Below are 20364 nucleotides of genomic sequence, written 5' to 3'. Positions count from 1 at the left end.
GAAGATCCTTGAATGGGAACACAAAGATACGTACTACTTGGGTTTTATTTTTTAAAAGTAATTGCACAACAATTATTTTTCAAAGCAATATATATATATATATATATATATATATATATATATATATAAAATATTTATTATGTTAGATATAATCACATATGATTATATATAAAATCGACATTAGATATAATTAGATATAAAAAATGGCCCGATATAATTGTATATAATTACATATAACCACATACAATTATATATAACCATATATGGTTATATAATTATATGTGGTTATATATAATTATATACAATTATATACAATTATATCGGGCCATTTTTTATATCTAATTATATCTAATGTCGATTTTATATAATCATATGTGATTATATCTAATCATTTTTTCTCGGGATATTACTTGGGTTGAGTTAGGTAACTCAATTTTGTGAATTATTTTGTTAGGGAGAAATAAAGCTACTACTATTTAGGATTTTTGGAGTTACAACATACATTATTGCGCATGTACTTGGCACCTTTTTTTACCTTTTTTGAAAAAGGTAATTTTGTACTGGTATCACGCATTTTGTAGTGTTAAACGGGAGTCGGCAAAAAATTTCCATTTTTTAATTTTTTTATTATTCATGAAATTAGCAATAACAACAAATTAAATTTTTCTTGAATTAGCAAATTAGTAATAGAAAATTAGTAGTAGTAGTTTAGGTAAAAATAAATTAATTTTTTTTGCAATTTGGTAATTAGTAGAAATAAATTCTTTTTTATTAAAATAATTAATAGTTGGTCAAAAATAAATTACTACTTATTTGAAAATTAATAATTAGTGGATAATAATTATTAATTTTTTAAATAATGAATAATTAGTCTCAGGTAAATTACTTATTTTAAAAATTATTAATTGGTTTAATATAAATAATTTAATTACTGCAGTTAAACGTGGTTTAAAAAAATAATTATGTTAATATTACATATATGATAGAAATCTTCCTCCTGGCCGATAAGTCTATACATATCGACCTGATATATTTACCTACTAAATCGATAAGAACTCGCGCGTGATTTATTAGATCAGAGCCATCTGTACTCAAAAGCGTGAAAGTGACATTCTGAGAACGACATGAAAACGACGTATCTAAAAAAAGTCCGTATCTTAATGTAAAATTTTCAAATTCGGACTTTGCGTCGCGATATCTCCGCTCGTAGGGCACGTAGCGGAAAAATAAAAACACTTTTATTACATAATTCAAACCCAAGCTATCGATTGGGTCTACTTAGAACTTGATCGGTTGAGCGATTATTGAGATCTAATAATATCGAGTGCTTGCAACTCGTCGCGTCGCGTAAGAGTCACGGTGCGGTCTTGCTTCGCGTAGTTCGCGTATACTTGGCGCGAGACACTACCGTGTCTCTTGATCAAGCAATATTTTTTATCAATATAAGAATATTTGGATTGCCTATAGTAAATATTTATTTAAAACCAGTAATATTTTCTGTTGTAAACAAATTGCTGAATGTAAGTAAATTTGTCTAAACTTAAGAGAAGTAGATAGATACGTTTATTGTCTCCCCTCGGGGTTGCAAGGCGTTTTGAAGGGACGTTCCCAACCCTTTACAAACAAATACATACACCTCTCCTTATCCACACATGCGGCGTTTTATAGGGACGTACCCAACCCTTTACAAGTCTCTGTCGTGTCCCGGCCTGGCCATAGCGACCCTTAACATACTAGCACTCTCCCACCCTCTCGATACCCGCCCCCGTACTCCTCCCTGTCCCACCCTTCCCTATCCTTCTCTCTCTCGTGCCATCTCCCACCTCTCCTCCGTCCATAACTCTCCTTTCTCTTCCTGCTTCCTTTCTTCTCTCCTCCAGCCCCCACTGCCAAGGGAACGGGCTTGGAAAAATTAGCGGGGAAAGAAGACCCTGTTGAGCTTGACTCTAGTCTGGCACTGTAAGGAGACATGAGAGGTGTAGCATAAGTGGGAGATGGCAACATCGCCGGTGAAATACCACTACTTTCATCGTTTCCTTACTTACTCGGTTAGGCGGAGCGCGTGCCCCGAGGGCTTCGTGCCCCGGCGGTCACGGTGTTCTAGAGCCAAGCGTGTCAGAGTGGCGTGAGGCCTCGCGGCCGATCGCCGTTAATACTCCCGCGTGATCCGATTCGAGGACACTGCCAGGCGGGGAGTTTGACTGAGGCGGTACATCTGTCAAAGAATAACGCAGGTGTACTTAAAAGGCCCAAAAGTGGCTAAAAATAGAGTTTTTCGCATTTTTGAGTACGGCCCACCATTCCAAAAAATCTGAAAAAATTCTAATACATGTAGAACACTAAAATATACAATTTTCTAAAGTAATTAGACCTGCAACTATCAAAAAAATTAGAAAAAAATTGATTCAAATATTTATTTTATTTTTTTAGGTTAGGTATTCAACGCGCCTAAAGCTAAAAAAAATTGTCTGCTAAGTACTTTTTATAAGCTATATTCTCAAATTTTTTCAAAATTTTTAATATGAAGGAACCGGAGAAAAAAAATAATTTTCGAAAAAAGCGGTTTTTTGGTGCCACTAAGAAAAGGAGGGGGGATGGATGGTCGAAAAAATCGTATAAAATTCTTTTTTTAGTGTACTTATGCAAATCTAAAGTCATTTTTCCGTTTCATTGACAGTGGCATTTTGCCTATCTTACCGTGGGGTACCCTTTACTTACGAGTTAGTCTTACCATTATGCGCCGCCTAGCGGCGTCGTTCCGAACTAGCACGGAAAAATGCGTTACCATGCATCTTTTTTAATTAAGAATATTTCATAACATTTCAAAAATATTTGAAAAAAGATTATAGAACCAATAATAAAAAAAATATTTTTAAATATCTTGGAACGAGATAAACAATAAATATGTAGATTTAAATTAATATTTTAAAAATATATTTCAAATATTTAAGAAAATATTGTCTGGGTGATAAAGAAAAACATTTTTATAAATATTTTTAAAAGATTCTTAAAATATTCTTAAAAATGTTACCACAAAAGGTTTTTTAACTATTTTAAAATATTCCTAAAGCCATTTTAAAATATTTCTTGCAATATTTTTATAGAAATATTCAGAAATATTTTTTGAAAACATTTTGTGCTGTATGGGAAGCGATGGCTTCGCATGACGTTATTAGGCCTCCGCGCAAACACTGGGCTGTCTTTTCTCGCCGAATCACGCGACGCACACTGATTCGCAGATATTTTTAAATTCATTTTTCATTTATTTATTGCCATAATCGCAAAATAAGACTTTTCTATTCAATTTGACTCGCTCTACCTACCTACGGCGGGTGTTACACCTATTATTAGACATCCTGTATGTATAAAAATAACTTATCATACCATTTTGAATTTTATGATTGTTCACTAATTTGCTGTGCGTATGAAGTAAGTGGAATTTTTGAAAGATTGAAAAATTCTTTGATATGATGCAAGTTTGCATACACTGAAGGATGCCATTTCAAGCACCTCCTATAAAGGTAAGCAGCTGTAAATTACTGGAGCACAAAAATTGTTATAATTCGGAAACAAGGTCAAATAAGACATATGTATATATGAGAACTATTTTCATTGTTTTTGTGTCTCTTATCCACTGCTGAAGTGAATCCCACATGTTAGGAAACACCCTGTATATGCAATTTTTCTCATTTCCTCAAACTTTAATTTTTTGTAAAAAAACAATGCGAAAATTATCTTTTTAATTATTTTATTATTCTTCTTATAATTTTTTTTTATTGTTGGAATGCATAGCATTAGGATCAATACGCGATAAAACGCTACCGTCATGTATGCGGGTGTAGATTGCTTTTGTTTGTCTCTCTCTCTGATGTGTGTGAGCGTTCGTTACATTTCCCGTTCGTTTTCTTTGTACGTTTGCCAAATAAAGTTATACATTAAACTGCGTAAACCTGCCATTATCTATCAGGTTATGGGCCCAGGCTCGTTATCGGGACGTGGTGGATATTTCTATTACGCTTAAAAGGCATATAGTGTAAAAGGTGAAGAATTGCGAAACAGGAATAATGTCCGAGTCAAGCGCAACGTACAACATCGAAAAATTAACAGACACGAATTATGAATCATGGAAGATTCAGATGAGAAGTGTCCTTATAGTCAATGATTTATGGGGATTCGTCAGCGGCGAAACAGTTTTAACTAAACATAACGAGATCGAATGGAAGACGAAGGATGGAAAAGCGTTGGCTTTGATAACGCTCAGCACATCGAAGAACCAGCTCACTCACATCAAGAAGGCGAAAACTTCGAGCGAAGCCTGGTTGGAACTAGAAAAGGTACATGAATCAAAAGGGCCGGTGAGGAAAGCCGTCCTTTACAAACAATTATACAGAATGAAGAAGGATGCAAGTCAATCTATGACGCAATACGTTCATTTCTTCACGCGGAAAGCCGAGCAGCTTGAAGAGGTCGGTATAAAGATTCCTAATGAGTTATTATCGGTAATGTTGCTAAGTTCGTTACCTTCAGAATACGACAGTTTTTGTGTGGCGATTGAATCGCGTGATCAAGTACCGGATATTGAATCTTTAAAACTAAAATTAATAGAACAAGAAGCGAGACTAAATAAACGAAATTCCAAATATGATGATACTAATCAAAATGATGCATTAATAGTTAAAGGCAAGGGAAATCATAAGACTGCTTCAAAGGAACATCAGGCGAAACAGAAGATTAATAAGTTGCAGGGAAGCTGCTTTAAGTATGGCAAGGTCGGCCACCGGGCAATCGACTGTAGAGCCAAGAAGACATTCGTTCCAGAAAGTAAAGCAGAAGATGCGATGCAAGCCATAGGTTTAAACGTTGAACCCGAGAGGTCTGTACAATGGTGTTTAGATAGTGGCGCAACGAGACATATGTGCAATGATCGCGAAAAATTCAGCACATTTTCTAAAGACAAAGCGTGCAAAGTATATATGGCAGCAGAGCACTGTGTTAGATCTGAAGGTGCCGGTGATATTAAAATGAAAGTGAGACTGTCAAGAAACACGTCAAACAATGTAAAACTGTGTGATGCGATTTTAGTGCCTGGATTCAGAAATAATTTACTATCTGTATCCAGAATGACAGATAATAATTACACTGTAATTTTCAGAAAGGAAAGTGCGTTAGTCAGACGTTCGGATGGATTGGTCGCACTAACAGCCAAGCGTCGAGGACAACTATATTTAGTCGATAGCGGTAATGAAGAAAGCGCATTCAACTCCGAAGATCGTACATCCAAGAAGTTGCAACGATGGCATAATAGATTTAGCCACTTGAATTTAACGATCTGAAGAAATTGAAAAATGACGACATGGTAAGCGGAATCGACTTCAATTCAAATGAGGCTCAATTTAATTACGAAGTCTGCCATATAGGTAAGATATGCCAAATTCCATATGGAAAGTCATTGAACAGAACAAAAGATAAGTTAGGTTTGGTTCACTCGGACATTTGTGGACCAATGAGCACCACATCCATTGGTGGCTCAAAATATTTCGTTACCTTTATTGATGATCACACAAGGTATACGGAAGTTGTTATGTTGAAAAATCGTTCAGAAGTCTTGCCTGCTTTCAGAAAATTCATGTTACGAGTCAAGAAAGAATGTGGTTACGGCATTAAGATACTACGCACAGATAACGCAAAGGAATATACTTCAAAAGAATTTTCAGGATTATTGGAATCAGAGGGTATCAAGCACGAACTAACAGTACCCCACACTCTCCAGCAAAATGGCGTGGCTGAGAGAGCCAATCGCACGTTAGTAGAAATGGCACGATGCATGTTGCTACAATCCAAGATGCCTATGAGTCTCTGGGCAGAAGCAATAAATACAGCCAATTTTATAAGGAATAGATGTCCAACCAAAGCATTGGACAATAAAACACCGTTGGAAATGTGGAGCGATCGAAAACCGTACGTGGGTTTTATGCGTACTTTTGGATGCAAGGTAATATCCTTGATCAAAGGAACGAATAGAAGGAAATTTGAGGCTAAAGGGAAACCGATGATAATAGTAGGCTATGCAAGTGAATCCAAAGCTTACAGGTTGTGGCAGCCAGGCTTGAAAACGATTATCAAGAGCCGCGACGTGCGTTTTCTCGAAGATGCACAGCCGAATTCCAATCAAGCTGTTGAATTGTTTGAAGCTCCAATGAATTTAAACAAAGAAAATATTGACAACTACGATGATAAAGAAACAGAATCGATAGAAGAAAAGGAAGAATATGATACTCCAATCGCAATCGTGGACCGTGAAGAACCATGCGACACTCCAAGGGGAATCAGCAATGAAGATGATGATCTACATGAAGAACCAAGTGCATCAATGGAAGATGTAAGAATCGAGAGCGGAGTAAAGCGAGGACGTGGAAGGCCGAAGAAGATCAGAACAGGCAAACCTAGTAGACCAAGGCGACTATTCCAAGAAGCAGCGTATTATACCATCGGCGAACATGGTCCGACGAATGTGGAAGACATGCTAAGCCGGGCAAATAGACTGTTATGACTAGAAGCAATGAAAGCAGAATATAATTCACTAATGAAAAATGGAACATGGGAACTAGTCGAAAGGCCAACGGGCAAGAAGATACTATCTAACAAATGGGTTTTTAAGATAAAGAAGAATCAAGACGGTTTTATAGATAAATACAAGGCGAAATTAGTCGTTTGAGGCTGTGAGCAGAAGGAAGGCATAGACTACGATGAAGTATTTGCGCCTGTAGCGAGATACGACACTATAAGGACCTTACTTGCAGCAGCAGTGGAAGAAATGATGCATGTCCATCAGATGGACGTCGTCACGGCCTACGTTCAAGGAGATCTCACGGAAGAAGTCTATATAGAGCAACCCGAATTGTTCGTTAAGCCAAATGAAAAGGATAAAGTATGCCGTCTACGGAGACCATTATATGGTTTGAAACAAGCAGGTAGAGCTTGGTATAACACATTAAACGATTTCTTATTAAGTATAGGTATGGGAAAGACTGATATAAATCCGTGTATGTATGTTAATTCCGCGGAAGAGAATAGAGTTATAATTGTCATTTATGTAGATGATTTGCTTATAGCGTCTCGTGATATTAAAGAATTGACTAGAATTAAGAAAATGTTAATGAGTCACTTTCAAATAAAAGATTTAGGTCCAGCGAGCAGTATATTAGGGATTAATATAAAAAGAGATGGATTAACAGGTAGCATAAAACTATCGCAGCGCAAATATATATGCGAATTACTTGAGAAATTTGGTATGATAGACGCTAAATCTGTTACGACCCCATTACAGGCAAATGTGAAACTTTCCAAAGAAGAATGTCCATGTACTGAAGCAGAGAGGGCTCACATGAAGAACGTACCATATAAAGAACTCATTGGTGGACTTATATACTTATCTAACGCGACACACCCAGATTTATCTTTTTCAGTTAGCGCGCTCAGCCGTTTTTGCGGAAATCCCGGTTTAATACACTGGAAATTAGCGAAACGAGTTCTGCTATCTAAAGGGCACGATAGACTATTGTATTACATATAGTAAACAAAATGATGTGCTACGCGCTAATGTAGATTCCGATTGGGCAGGCGACATCGATGATAGAAAATCATGTTCAGGAAATATTTTTATATTGGCGAACGGGCCGATTAGCTGGGAATCGAAAAAACAAAAATCGGTAGCTTTATCCACGATGGAATCGGAATACATGGCCTTATCGGATGCATCTAAAGAAACGATATATTTAAGACGGTTATTAGAATATATGGGTTTTGTGAAGCTTGTCGACGGCGCAACTACTGTATTTTGCGATAATCAGAGTGCGATACAATTAAATAAAAACAACGTGTATCATGGTAGGAGCAAACATATTGCTATCAGGTATCACTTTTCTAGAGAAGCGAGTGAAAATGGGGATATTCAGGTCAAATATTTAGAATCCCAAAATATGTTAGCTAACATACTAACTAAAGCATTACCTAAAGCGAAGCATGAAAAATGCGTAAAAATGTTAAACCTTCAGTCCATAAGAGCGTAAAAAGGTTTTATGTGAGAAACATGTTTAAGTTGTAAGTTTTTTTTGCATACATTATTTGTATCGAGCGTATTGATAGAGAGGGTGTTGGAATGCATAGTATTAGGATCAATACGCGATAAAACGCTACCGTCATGTATGCGAGTGTAGATTGCTTTTGTTTGTCTCTCTCTCTCTCTCTCTGATGTATGTGAGCGTTCGTTACATTTCCCGTTCGTTTTCTTTGTACGTTTGCCAAATAAAGTTATACATTAAACTGCGTAAACCTGCCATTATCTATCATTTATATACAGGGGAGACCGGGGCCTAACCGTCGCCGGGGTTGAACCGTCAAATCAAATATCTCGGAACCTGTATATTGTGCGAACTCGCTATTAACATTGTAAACGCTGCTTATGGTACCCATGTGACCAACGGAGTTTCGGCAGGTTACCTGCCGTGTTATGATTTTTACGAGGGCAAACGTGTTTTTGGAAGGTGAAAGTTACATTTTCTGCGCGTGGAAATTTTGTAATATCTGCAATAATATTTGCTCTCCAAATCTCGAGGTACGTGATTATAAAGAGTAATGCATGCTGAACACGAATCCAGTGTAGTTTTTTCATTATCGTTGATGTCTAATATTTCGTGGGCGATCAAACCTGAAACTTGTGTTTGGGGTTAATCCGTCAGTAAGCAGTCCGGGTGCATTTCCAAGGCATTTCCGGGCATTTCCAGGCTCACCCCTTATGAAAAAGTAGTACTGGTTTTAATACTGGAAAAAGTATTGGTGAAAGTACTGAAGACATAAGTACTCAAAGTACTACTAAATTCGACCATACTGACTTCGTCAGTACTCCTTCCCAGTACTCATCCAATACTCATTCAGTACTCCCTTCAGTACTTCCTCTAGTACTCCCTCCAGTGTACTCCCTCCAGTACTCCCTCCAGTACTTTCTCCAGTACTCCCCCCAGTACTCCCCCCAGTACTCCCTCCAGTACTCTCCCCAGTACTCCCTCCAGTACTCCCTCCAGTACTCTTTTAGTACTTATCGAATACTCGTGGGATACTAACGTGTGGTACAGGCGCAGTAGGGGAGAGTGGGCACCCTTGAACCACGTTTTTTCAAATCACATTAAAAATGGTTTTTAATAACTTCATTATAATATAAATGAGACTATTCGATGTTTAATATAATAAACTTTGTTTGTAAATGATTTAAGAAGTAAATTTTCAGAAATATTTTGCAAAAATAATGATATTTCGAAATGCTGCGTTTGTCACAGTGGACCCCACGCGTGGGGTCGATTGAGCCATAGCGTAGGGTACACTGTGACATGTAATGTGAAAGGTAGGGTACCCTGTGACATGTAATATGAAAGGTAGAGTACCCTGTAACATGTAATGTGAAAGGTAGGGTACCCTGTGACACGTAGTCTATTAACTCTTCTCTCTACAAAAAGGAAAAACCAAGACTGTGCTAGAGAACCAATTTATCAATAATCGTGTCATATTTGTTTCATCAGATGACCTAAGAAATTGAAAACTGAAAACAAAGTCTTATAACCTCACTTTTTGTCGTAACCTAGCAGAGATCAACGAATATTGCCTCACAGCGACTCGATTACATGTGATCTGTAACTAAAGGGTGAAAAAAAGAGAAAATGAAAGTGTGGATATGATTATCGATGGAAATTATTTCATTTTATAGGAAAATTTAGGCACTAACATTTACTATTCCGCGATCGAAACACACTACGGAAACTCGCGCTGTCACGTAGGTAAGTTAGGTAGTTCTGTAAGCGTGGCACAGAGGACCCCATCAACCTGCGTCACATTGGACCCCACTGAACATCGATATTATTTATCGTAAATATTTCAGATACAGAACAATTAAACGTTTTTGTGCGCACGTTGGTATTGAACCTAGATCCCGACGAACGTCTTATGAATTTTTTTTAACTGTAGAATTCCTAGAAATCCATATTATACATATCAAAAAGTTAGGACAAGTAAAAATTTACTTTGCAAGGCTCCAATTACATATCTGCCTTTAACTAAAGTATATATGCTTATTTCGGCATAATTTTTTGATGGAAGTTATATGTTTTGAAAACGAAAGTTTTCATACCCACCGTCACTATTTTGCAGAACGTTAATACAGAAAACTCGCACTGTCACATTGGACCCCGTGGCTCAAGGGAGCCCACTCTCCCCTACTTACGCAATACTATCCAAGTAGAACAAAAAGTCAAGATGATATCAAAATAACGTCATATTGATAGTTTAGTGTGTTAATTTAGTATTTTATTAATTTAGTATTTCCAAGATACGTTACGAAAAAGTAGTACTAGCAATCAGTACTGAGTGATCAGTACTCGTAGTATTGACAGTATTAGTATGTTAATACTCATGAATATTGCAGAATGGTCAGTACTGTGCCTATTAGTTTCTTACATGGCAGTACTATTATGATAGTACTCCGAATATTAATCTGATAAAGTACTGACCACTTCAATACTTTGAAGTACTAATGAGTATGATTGTTTGTAGTACTGCTAGTACTGTAAGCACTGACAGACACAGTACTGACCATTCTGCAGTATTCATGAGTATTAACATACTAATACTCTCAATACTACGAGTACTGATCACTCAGTACTGAGTACTGATTGCTAGTACTACTTTTTCGTAAGGGAAGTCGGGCGAGTGACTTCTGCGGAAAGAGGAACCCTCGTAACTATTTTTTAATAATGTTTCGCATAAAAATTTTAAATAAATTTTTATATTTTTCTCTTAAAAAACAATTATTAAGATGTATTCTATTATTTTTCAGGATTAGATGTACGTATATGTATTGAAAATGCAGTGTGACGGTTAAACCCCGGCATTTTTGAGATTTCAATTTTTCCACCGTTGTCGTTTTTGCTCTATACCGGTTAAACAAAGCGACGTAGAGAAAAATTTCCTATATAAATTTTGTAGCTAAAGGTTCACTCTTTACAGTGATATACCACATTTAACTAAAATTATTTATTTTCTTGTTAAAAATCGGCACCGAAAGAAAACTGACGGTTAGGCCCCGGTCTCCCCTACGAACAGAGATTACGCAAGAGAAAGAAAACATATATACATATGACTTATTTTATATACTTACATATAATTATATATGAAAAATTTTTTCTCGAAGATGTATTATAACGCCTCTGCGATCCTCTAAAAATAGAACAATTTTAATTGTTTTTGTCTCTATGCTACAATTTAACGTCTTTTTAATTGATTATTAATAATCTTTGAAACTCACAATGTATGAGTGTCCCGAAGAGTTAATTTTCATGTATTGATATAAATATATACCTACTGGATATAAATTTTATTCATTATATCAAACGCTCTTACATAAATTGTTTGCTGCTACTTGTGATAGCAGGGTTTGAATTATAATCAATTATAATTTTTAAATTAAATAATTAATTTAGATAAATATAATTAAAACAACTTAATTAATAAATATTTTAAATAAATATAATTAAAAACCATTTAATTAAGAATTAATGTGAATAAATGTAATCTCGAGTCTCTTCGATTGACGATTGATATAAGCAAAGTTAATCGAAGATCATTCAATTAACGATTAATTTTAGCAAAATTAATATAAAATCATTCGATTGACGAGTGATTTGAGCGGAGTTAATCGAAAGTTGTTGAATTGACGATTGATATGAGCGAATTCAATCGAAGATTATTCAATTAACGATTAATTTAAGCAGAATTAATCGAAAATCGTTCGATTGACAATTGATTTAAGTGAAGTTAATCCAAAGCCGTTTAATTGACGATTGATGTGAGCAAATTTAATCGAAAAGATTTTAATTAACCATTGATTTGTGTGAATTTAAGAATATTTTTCTCTATTGATTCTGGCAACTCTCTCACATATAATGTAACAACCATTTTAAAAACTCGTGCGTTATGGCCTTATAAACTTTAAACTATCATGATACTGTAAAAGTATTTCTCAATTTTCTATAATTGTTTGTGCTTAAAATAATAGCATAAGATTATAAATATTTATGTAATTTTTAGGTTGCACTTTTGAGATTAATTATTATAAGAAATTTTAGTTAAACATCTAGTTAAATATTATATACTTTAAGTATAATTAAATTGCTCTATCTTCTAAATTTTAAAACAAAAACATTAATTATTTAATGATAAAGTGATAGCAATTTATTTACTCTAATAAAAAGAAAAGGCTTAGTACCATTATATGATTAACAATCATTATAATGATTATACTCTTTTATAATGTAATGTAAAATAGAGATCCTCAAGTAAGAGATTGGACACTATCCACCATATTATTCAGGACACCTATGGCGTGTTTTCAAAAAAATGTTTAAATCAGTTTAGTATCTATACAGTTTATTAACATACAAAAAATGAATTTAATTAAAAATTCATATGTGTTTATATTAATAGTTCAAACAAAATCTGATTTTTGGAAAAATTTGAAAATAAACACGTTATAATGATGTGTTCAAACAGCGCGGAATATATAACCACTATATCAAAATTATTTATCTTCCTATTTATATTTTTAAAGAAGCGGAAGTATTTAAAACATTGACAGAAAGTATTAGTTAGATTATATCTTATATATTTAATTAACCTATTAACCTCTTAACTTATACTAGCCTCCTCAAAATTTTTGTTTATTTTTTAATGAAAAAACTTTTATTACAAACATAATTTTTGACCTATATTGGCATTATTATTACAATTTTGTTAATTCGCTAGAGTCTAAATATTTTCATTTTGTTAAATAATTATAATTGTAATGTTTTGATTTAATACTTTATAATTTTAAAGAATAGTATATTGTGCACCAAGGGGCGAAAGTAGCGTTTTTCAGACGAGTGTGAAGTTTGCCGCCCGAGCCTTCGGCTCGGGCGGCAAATTACACGAGTCTGAAAAAGCTTTCGCCCCGAGGTGCACATAATATTTTTCACAATATCTTTACGGAAAGTTCGACTTCCATGCCTAGAGAGAGGCGAGAGTAGCCAATTTCACGCCAGGACTTACTTTCCTCTCTAGGGAAGAAAATTGATACTTTCCTCCCTAGGGAGGAAAGTGGTTACTTTCCGCCCGCTATGCCGCCCTGACGTGAAATTGGTCACTTTCGCCCCTCTCTACAGGCATGGAAAGTCGAACTTTCCGTGGAGGTGTTGTGAAAAATAATTTATTATTTAAGTATATTATAAATATTTAATAGGGCGGCAGTGTGGTCTAGTGGTAGAGCGCCAGACTCGTAATCTGAGGAACCAGGTTCGAGTCCACTAGAGCCATGTAGTATGGAAAAAGTTTTTTTCCGAAGAAACTGCGCCCTCCGTGCAAGATAAGATCTTGTGCGGAAAAAACTGGGCTCCGTCTTTCGGAAGAGACGTTAAACCGTTGGTCCAAAGGAAATGGATGAGAGTGGGATAGGGTTGGGTACGTCCCTGCAAAAACGCCGTAAGATACTAGACTGTGAACCCTACGGGGATATACAGTAAATAATAGTTTACGAGTTTTTTTTTTAATAAATATTTAATAATGATAACTTAAATTTCCCCCGTAGTTGTCCTGAACAATATGGCGGATCAAAGTACTAATCAAAAGTTATCTAAACGGTGTCCAATCTCTTAGGATCTCTAATGTAAAAGAAATATTTTTTTGTTATTATAACAAAGAAATTTCGTCACCATGACGACTTCTTTGTTATAATAACAAAAGAATATTTTTTTCATTACATTATAAAAGAGTATGATCATTATAATGAGTGTATAAATATAACTATTTTTACTACAATAATAAATAATTAATGTGTTTTAAGCATATATATTATTAAACAACAATATGATCTCGCTCGACTAAGCAAAACAGCTAAATAATCAAAAACGGCCAAATTTTGAGCAAATAAAGGATGTTGAAAATAAATTTAATAACTTCAATAAAAATATACAATCATGTTAACGTTTCGAGCCTTACTTGGCCTTCTTCAGAACCATGATAAATAACAATGAATAACACATTAAAAATATCTCGTATCAATTTACAATAAAAGAATCGGAGTAGATCTGACGCATCAATTTACAATAAAAGAATCGGAGATTTCACCCATGAAATATGGACAGATAGTCAAAGTGAAGTCGGAGAGTACATCGTCGAATATTCGTCAAAGTTACTTCGGAAATCATTGGTTCAGCTGTGAATAAATCAGAAAATTCTGTGGAATATCATATTCTTAATGAACTTAGTAGCATCATTAAGGTCCAGAAGGATAGGAATTTCTATTTTTCTAACAGCGATGTGATATACAAATTTTATTGTAAGGATTGTGATGCTTCTTATGTCGGTCAGACTAAGAGGCAATTGCATACCAGATTGAAAGAACATAGAAACAATATTAGACTGGATGAGTCCAAACATTCGGTTGTCTCAGAACATATTGCTAAATTCAATCATTCATTCGATTGGGATAATACACGCATTTTAAAAATAGAGCATAATTACCAAAAAAGATTGATCGCGGAAATAATTTATATTAAAGACCAGCCAAATGGTATAAATTTAAACAAGGACACCGAATTATTGGACGATGTCTATTTTGATATTTTGAATTTGTTATCTTAAATGTCTGTTAACAACAATGACTATTGGTTACTGTGCCCTTGCGATGTGAATACTTTCTCAGTCAGCTGTAATTCTTCACGGTGATCACATGCTTTCGTAAGATGATGGAAAGAATTCATCCTCGTTCTTGTTGTATTGACCGCTTATGTGAGTCCTCTTATTAGTCTAAATTCAGTAAAGAAATTTTACTTTGTTTCTTACGGGAATTTCAAAAAATTTTTCTGTATAGTTGCCACTAAGGTGGTCTGCGACAGAGAAGGTTTTTCAATACAATTATTGAACTCTTACTTGGTTTCCATGGACATACATGGGTCATGCAATGAAGAATACGGCCGATATTGTATGTAACTTTGATGAATATTCGACGATGTACTCTCCGACTTCACTTTGACTATCTGTCCATATTTCATAGGTGAGATCTACTCCGATTCTTTAATTGTAAATTGATGCGTCAGATCTACTCCGATTCTTTTATTGTAAATTGATACGAGATATTTTTAATGTGTTATTCATCGTTATTTATGGTTCTGAAGAAGGCCAAGTAAGGCTCGAAACGTTAACATGATTGTATATTTTTATTGAAGTTATTAATTTATTTTTAACATCCTTTATTTGCTCAAAATTTGGCCGTTTTTGATTATTTATATATATTATTTATTGAAACTTGTTTTTTACATTTTGTACTTATTTATATCTAGCGATTTAATTATACTTAAAATATATAATGAGGTATTTAAATAAAATTTCTTATAATGATCTCAAAAGTGCAACCTAAAAATTACATAAATATTTATAATTTTATGTTATTATTTTAAGCATAAATAATTATAGAAGATTGAGAAATACTTTTTCACAACACCTCCACGGAAAGTTCGACTTTTCATGCCTGTAGAGAGGGGCGAAAGTGGCCAATTTTACCCCAGGGCTTACTTTCCTCCCTAGGGAAGAAAATTGATACTTTAAACCCGGCATAGCGGGCGAAAAACGCTGCTTTCTCCTCTTGGTGCACAATATACTATTACAGTATCATGATAGTTTAAAGTTTATAAGGCCATAACGCACGAGTTTTTAAAATGGTTGCTACATTACATGTGAGAGAGTTGCCAGAACTAATGGAGAGAAATATTCTTAAATTCGCACAAATTAGTTGTTAATTAAAATCTTTTCAATTAAATTCGCTCATATCAATCATCAATTAAACGGCTTTTGATTAACTCCGCTAAATCAATCGTTAATCAAATGATTTTTGATTAATTTTGCTAAAATTAATCGTTAATTAAATGATCTTTGATTGAATTCGCTCATATCAATCGTCAATTAAACGGCTTTCGATTAACTCCGCTTAATTCAATTCTTAATCAAACATATTTAATTACATTGTTTAATATTAATCATTAGCTATAGACCGAAATTAATTAAAAAAGTAATTAATTCCTCGCAACTCTGGATTATAGACATCGAGAGGGGTTTTCTCCGGTGCAACTGGCACGCTATACCTTGGCTTTGAACGCGATGTGCATGGATCCAAGACAATTTCACGGACACGATCTAATCGGTACTTTGCAACATCATGATCCATCAACCGATTACGATTTCGCGCTTACCACCCTGGCAGCATGCAGTGCGCAAGCGCATGTGCGCAAACGACAGATGCGCCGTCTTTTGGATATCGCGAATGCCGCGCAGGATCATAACGTCGGTAAGTTGTTTCCTTTTATTTAAAAATGATTATGTCATCAAAAATAATAAGAAACGAATAAATGAATCAGAGTATTTATTATCTAGAAAGACTTAAAAAACTCGAAATTTTCGGGGAATTTTTATCGAAACCATCTTTTCAAAAATTATATTGTTATTTTATAAGTACCAATGTGCTATATTTTAAATAGGTATCAAAATATAAGGTTTTTGTCTGAGAGAATTTTTAGAATTATTAGCTTTATTTTACTCTAAGGAATATATTTTCAATATTTAAACAGTTATATTTTATTCTTTATGTCTGATTATAACAGATTCTATTTTTTTATTATATTTTGTTAGAAATAATAAAAGAAATTTTACGTAAAATTATTTTATAAAAATTTTCCACTTTTTTTAGTACTTTAAATTTAATATTTAGAAGAAAGTAAGTTTTAAATTTTTGTCATAATTATGTAAGTAGAGAGAAGAAATGCAAATATAATAATTTTTATTTCAAATAAGTAACAAGCGCTTTGAAAGTAGAACACGGTTGACAGTACATACATAAGTTTAGAAATCCTTAACCAGAGATCAGACAAACCGTTAACGGTCTCTGATTGGCTCTGTCTTTTGGAGTCAAACCGGAAGTGTGAGAAAGAAAGATATATGTATAAAGCTATTAGCTAACCAAGAAATCCTAGCCGACCTAGCCATAAGTGTTCGTCAAAACTAGAGCTCGGAATACCCAGGTATCCGGAGATCCATCCGCTCGCCCGTTACCCGCTGTATACAGATCTGAACAGGTTCCGCGAGTACCCATGCAGAGATAATTCGAGTTAGGTTAAGTACCTATAGGATGCGGGTACCCGAATTATCCGGATACCCGCGGAACCGGTCCAGATCCATATACAACTGGTAACGGACAAGCGGGCGGGTACCCGGATGTCCGCCCTGGTGGAAAAATTTTACTGAAATTTCGCAGAAATTTGGTGAAAGTAATATTTCAGCAAAATTGTTGAAAAGACGCTGAAATTTTACTGCAATTCCTCTAAAAGTGATTTTTTCAGCAAAAGTACTTCGCTAAAATTAAACTAAAATTTCTTCGTAAATCTGAAAATTTGCTGAAATTTCTCTAAAAGTAGGCTGAAATTTCTCTAAAATTTCGCTAAAAAGTTATTTTTAGCCAAATTGTTGAAAATTGTTTAAAAATTCGCTACAATTTCTCCAAAAAGTTATCTGAAAATTTACTAAAAATTCTCTGAAAATTTACTGATATTTCTCTAAAATTTCGCTGAAAAGGATTTTTGGCCAAATTGCTGAATATTTGCTGAAAATTTTGTGAAATTAAACTGAAATTTTTCCGAAAACTTTTTTGAAAACTTGGTGATATTTCTCTGAAAACGTGTTAAAATTTCTCTGACATTTCGCTTTAAGTGTTCATAATTGCTAAAAATACGCGGAAAGTTATTTTTAAGCAATTACTTTTTTATGAAAAAAAGGATTTAAACATGTTTGAAGAATAATGAGATTATGTTTACATTTGTCATAATAATATTTAACATTTATTTTGTAGCATTAATATGTTGGTAATGTTTTTATAAAAAAAAGTGTTACAAAAATTATTGTAAGATATAAAAAATAGGATTTTTTATATTTAAGATTTTTCTAAAAATAAAAAAGGTTATTCAACTACGAACTGTTACTTTTACTTTCTATCAAGGAGACACGGTAGTGTCCCGCGCCAAGTACACGCGCAGCGCGAGACCGTCGTGCATCTTTACGCGAACGGACGAGTTGCAAGTACCCGAGATTTTGAGATCTCAATAACGAGTGAACGAATCAAGTTCTAACAATAAGTAGGCTTAATCAATAGCTAATTAGGTTTGAATTATGTAATAAAAGTGTTTTTATTTTTCCGCTATGTGCCCTACGAGCGGAGATATTGCGACGTAAAGTCTGAAATGTTAAATTTTACAATTAAGAAACGTCGTCATCGTCGCTGTACGTATGGTTGCTTTTGCATCAATAGATGGCATTTGAGACTATTGAAAAGAGACAGCATATACGTACATGTGCGTCGTGTGCGTGTGCGCTCAGTGCAGACAGTGCGTTCAGCGCGCTGTCAGTCAGTTATAACCTAGAAATATGTATTGTGCAACACCGTGGTCTCTCATCGTTAAATACGATCGTTTAATTCCAAATTTCGGTCGCGTCACGCAAAGATCGAAGTGTCACGATTTGAAGACCCCTGCTATGTGATACCAGAGGTATCACTTCAGATGATCTGCAGCAAAGAATTATCGCAGTCAGGCCTCTCACAGGCTCGCCTCTTAATATACTAGCGCGTGATGTTTTTTTATTACGAGAAAGTACTCGCGCATGGTAGCCGCGTCGCGGCAGTGCGGGTTACTAACGCTCGCGGTTATATGTTTATAAAAGACGTCTAATGGACGTCCATATTATATCCATCCATTAATAGAGGCAAATTAGACCAAAAAAGTGCGTTATCTCGGAACCGGTTAAAACTACTCGGATTTGAACGTTTTTTTTTTAAATGTAGGTAATTAAAAACACTACAATGTTTATCGGTTAAAAATTGACGCTTTTTTTTATAATTAAAATAAACCTGAAAATTTATTAAATAAACAATTAGCGTCAATTTTTAACCCATAAACATTGTAGTGTTTTTTAATTACCTAACATTAAAAAAAAAAACGTTCAAATCCGAGTAGTTTTAACCGTTAGGATGGGCGTCACAAGAAGCGAAATGTCAGTGGGTCGGATTTATCAGTGTAGTGACAGTCGTGACCGTTGTAATAGTAATCATCAAATATATCAATATATATTGATCGTAGGGAGCTGATATCGAGGAGATCTTTAAGAAAGAAAGTGTATCCAAAATCGCACTCGTATGTACGTATATGCGGTCTTGTAAATTGTAAAAGTTGAAGAGAACGAGAAAGTGATATATAGGTAGCGCAATTTATATTAATTAATAATTTTTAAAATAAGTAACTATTACTTGAGACTAATTATTTATTATTGAAAAAATTAATAATTATTTTCCACTAATTATTAATTTATAAATAAGTAGTAATTTATTTTTGACAAATATTAATTTATTTTAATAATAAAGAATTTATTCCTATTAATTACCAATTTACAAAAGAAATTAATTCATTTTTACCTAAATACTAATTTTCACGTAACTAGAAAATTTTCTCTAAAAAATTACCAATTCCTTAAGTAATGCGTAAATCACTTTTATCTAAATATTATTCATTTTTATGTACCTAATTAGTAATTTTTTGTGACTAATTACTAATTTGCTAATTCAATAAAAATTTAATTTGTTTCCCTGCTTAATGCACTACAAAATGCGTGATATCAGTACAAAATTACCTTTTCAAAAAAGGTAAAAAAAGGCGCCAAGTACACGCAATGTATTTTGTAAATCCAAAAATTCAACCTAAGTGATAGTAGCTTTAATTTCTCCTTAACAAAATTATTATATCACAAAATTGCGTTATTTAACTCAATTCAAGTGATATGTATTTCAAAGAAATATATGAAATATATGAAAGAAATCTTTAAATTGCGCCAATTACAAAGAGAATATATATACAATATATTGCTTTAAAAAATAATTGTTGTGCAACTACTTTTAAAAAATAAAACCCAAGTGTGATATATATCTTTGTGTTTCCATTCAAGGGTCTTCCTATCCCAATCCAAGTGGTAGTAGCTTTAATTCTCCTTAATAAGACTATAATATTACAAAGAATCATTTTAATCACAAAAAAATTAAAGAGGTAACATTACAAAATAAAAATATTTAATTAAAATAAAATAAATAAAATTTTCTTGTAAAAAAACTTGGCGCTGCTAGACCTCTGCTAGAAATTTAATAAAGTACTAAAATTTTTGATTGAATAAAAAAAACAATAAACATAATTTAGAGAA

General features: G+C 33.9%; 1 protein-coding gene across 9 annotated transcripts in view; it reads left to right on the top strand.

Moving 5' to 3' along the window:
• Positions 1 to 20364, top strand: part of LOC139783131 (uncharacterized protein CG3556) — a 55585-nt gene that overhangs the window by 16631 nt on the left and 18590 nt on the right. For all 9 annotated transcript variants that reach the window (XM_071722262.1, XM_071722261.1, XM_071722264.1 and 6 more), the window contains one exon: positions 16176 to 16420. In XM_071722262.1, coding sequence (XP_071578363.1) covers positions 16176 to 16420 — 245 coding nt within the window. The remainder of the gene's footprint in view (positions 1 to 16175; positions 16421 to 20364) is intronic.

The sequence above is a fragment of the Temnothorax nylanderi genome, unplaced genomic scaffold (assembly GCF_030848795.1).
Source record: "Temnothorax nylanderi isolate EJ_2023f unplaced genomic scaffold, tnyl_v1.0 TNYL_tig0471_pilon, whole genome shotgun sequence".
NCBI lineage: Eukaryota > Metazoa > Arthropoda > Insecta > Hymenoptera > Formicidae > Temnothorax > Temnothorax nylanderi.
Note: the sequence above shows the minus strand (reverse complement) of the source record. Positions and strands in the feature narration are given on the sequence as shown.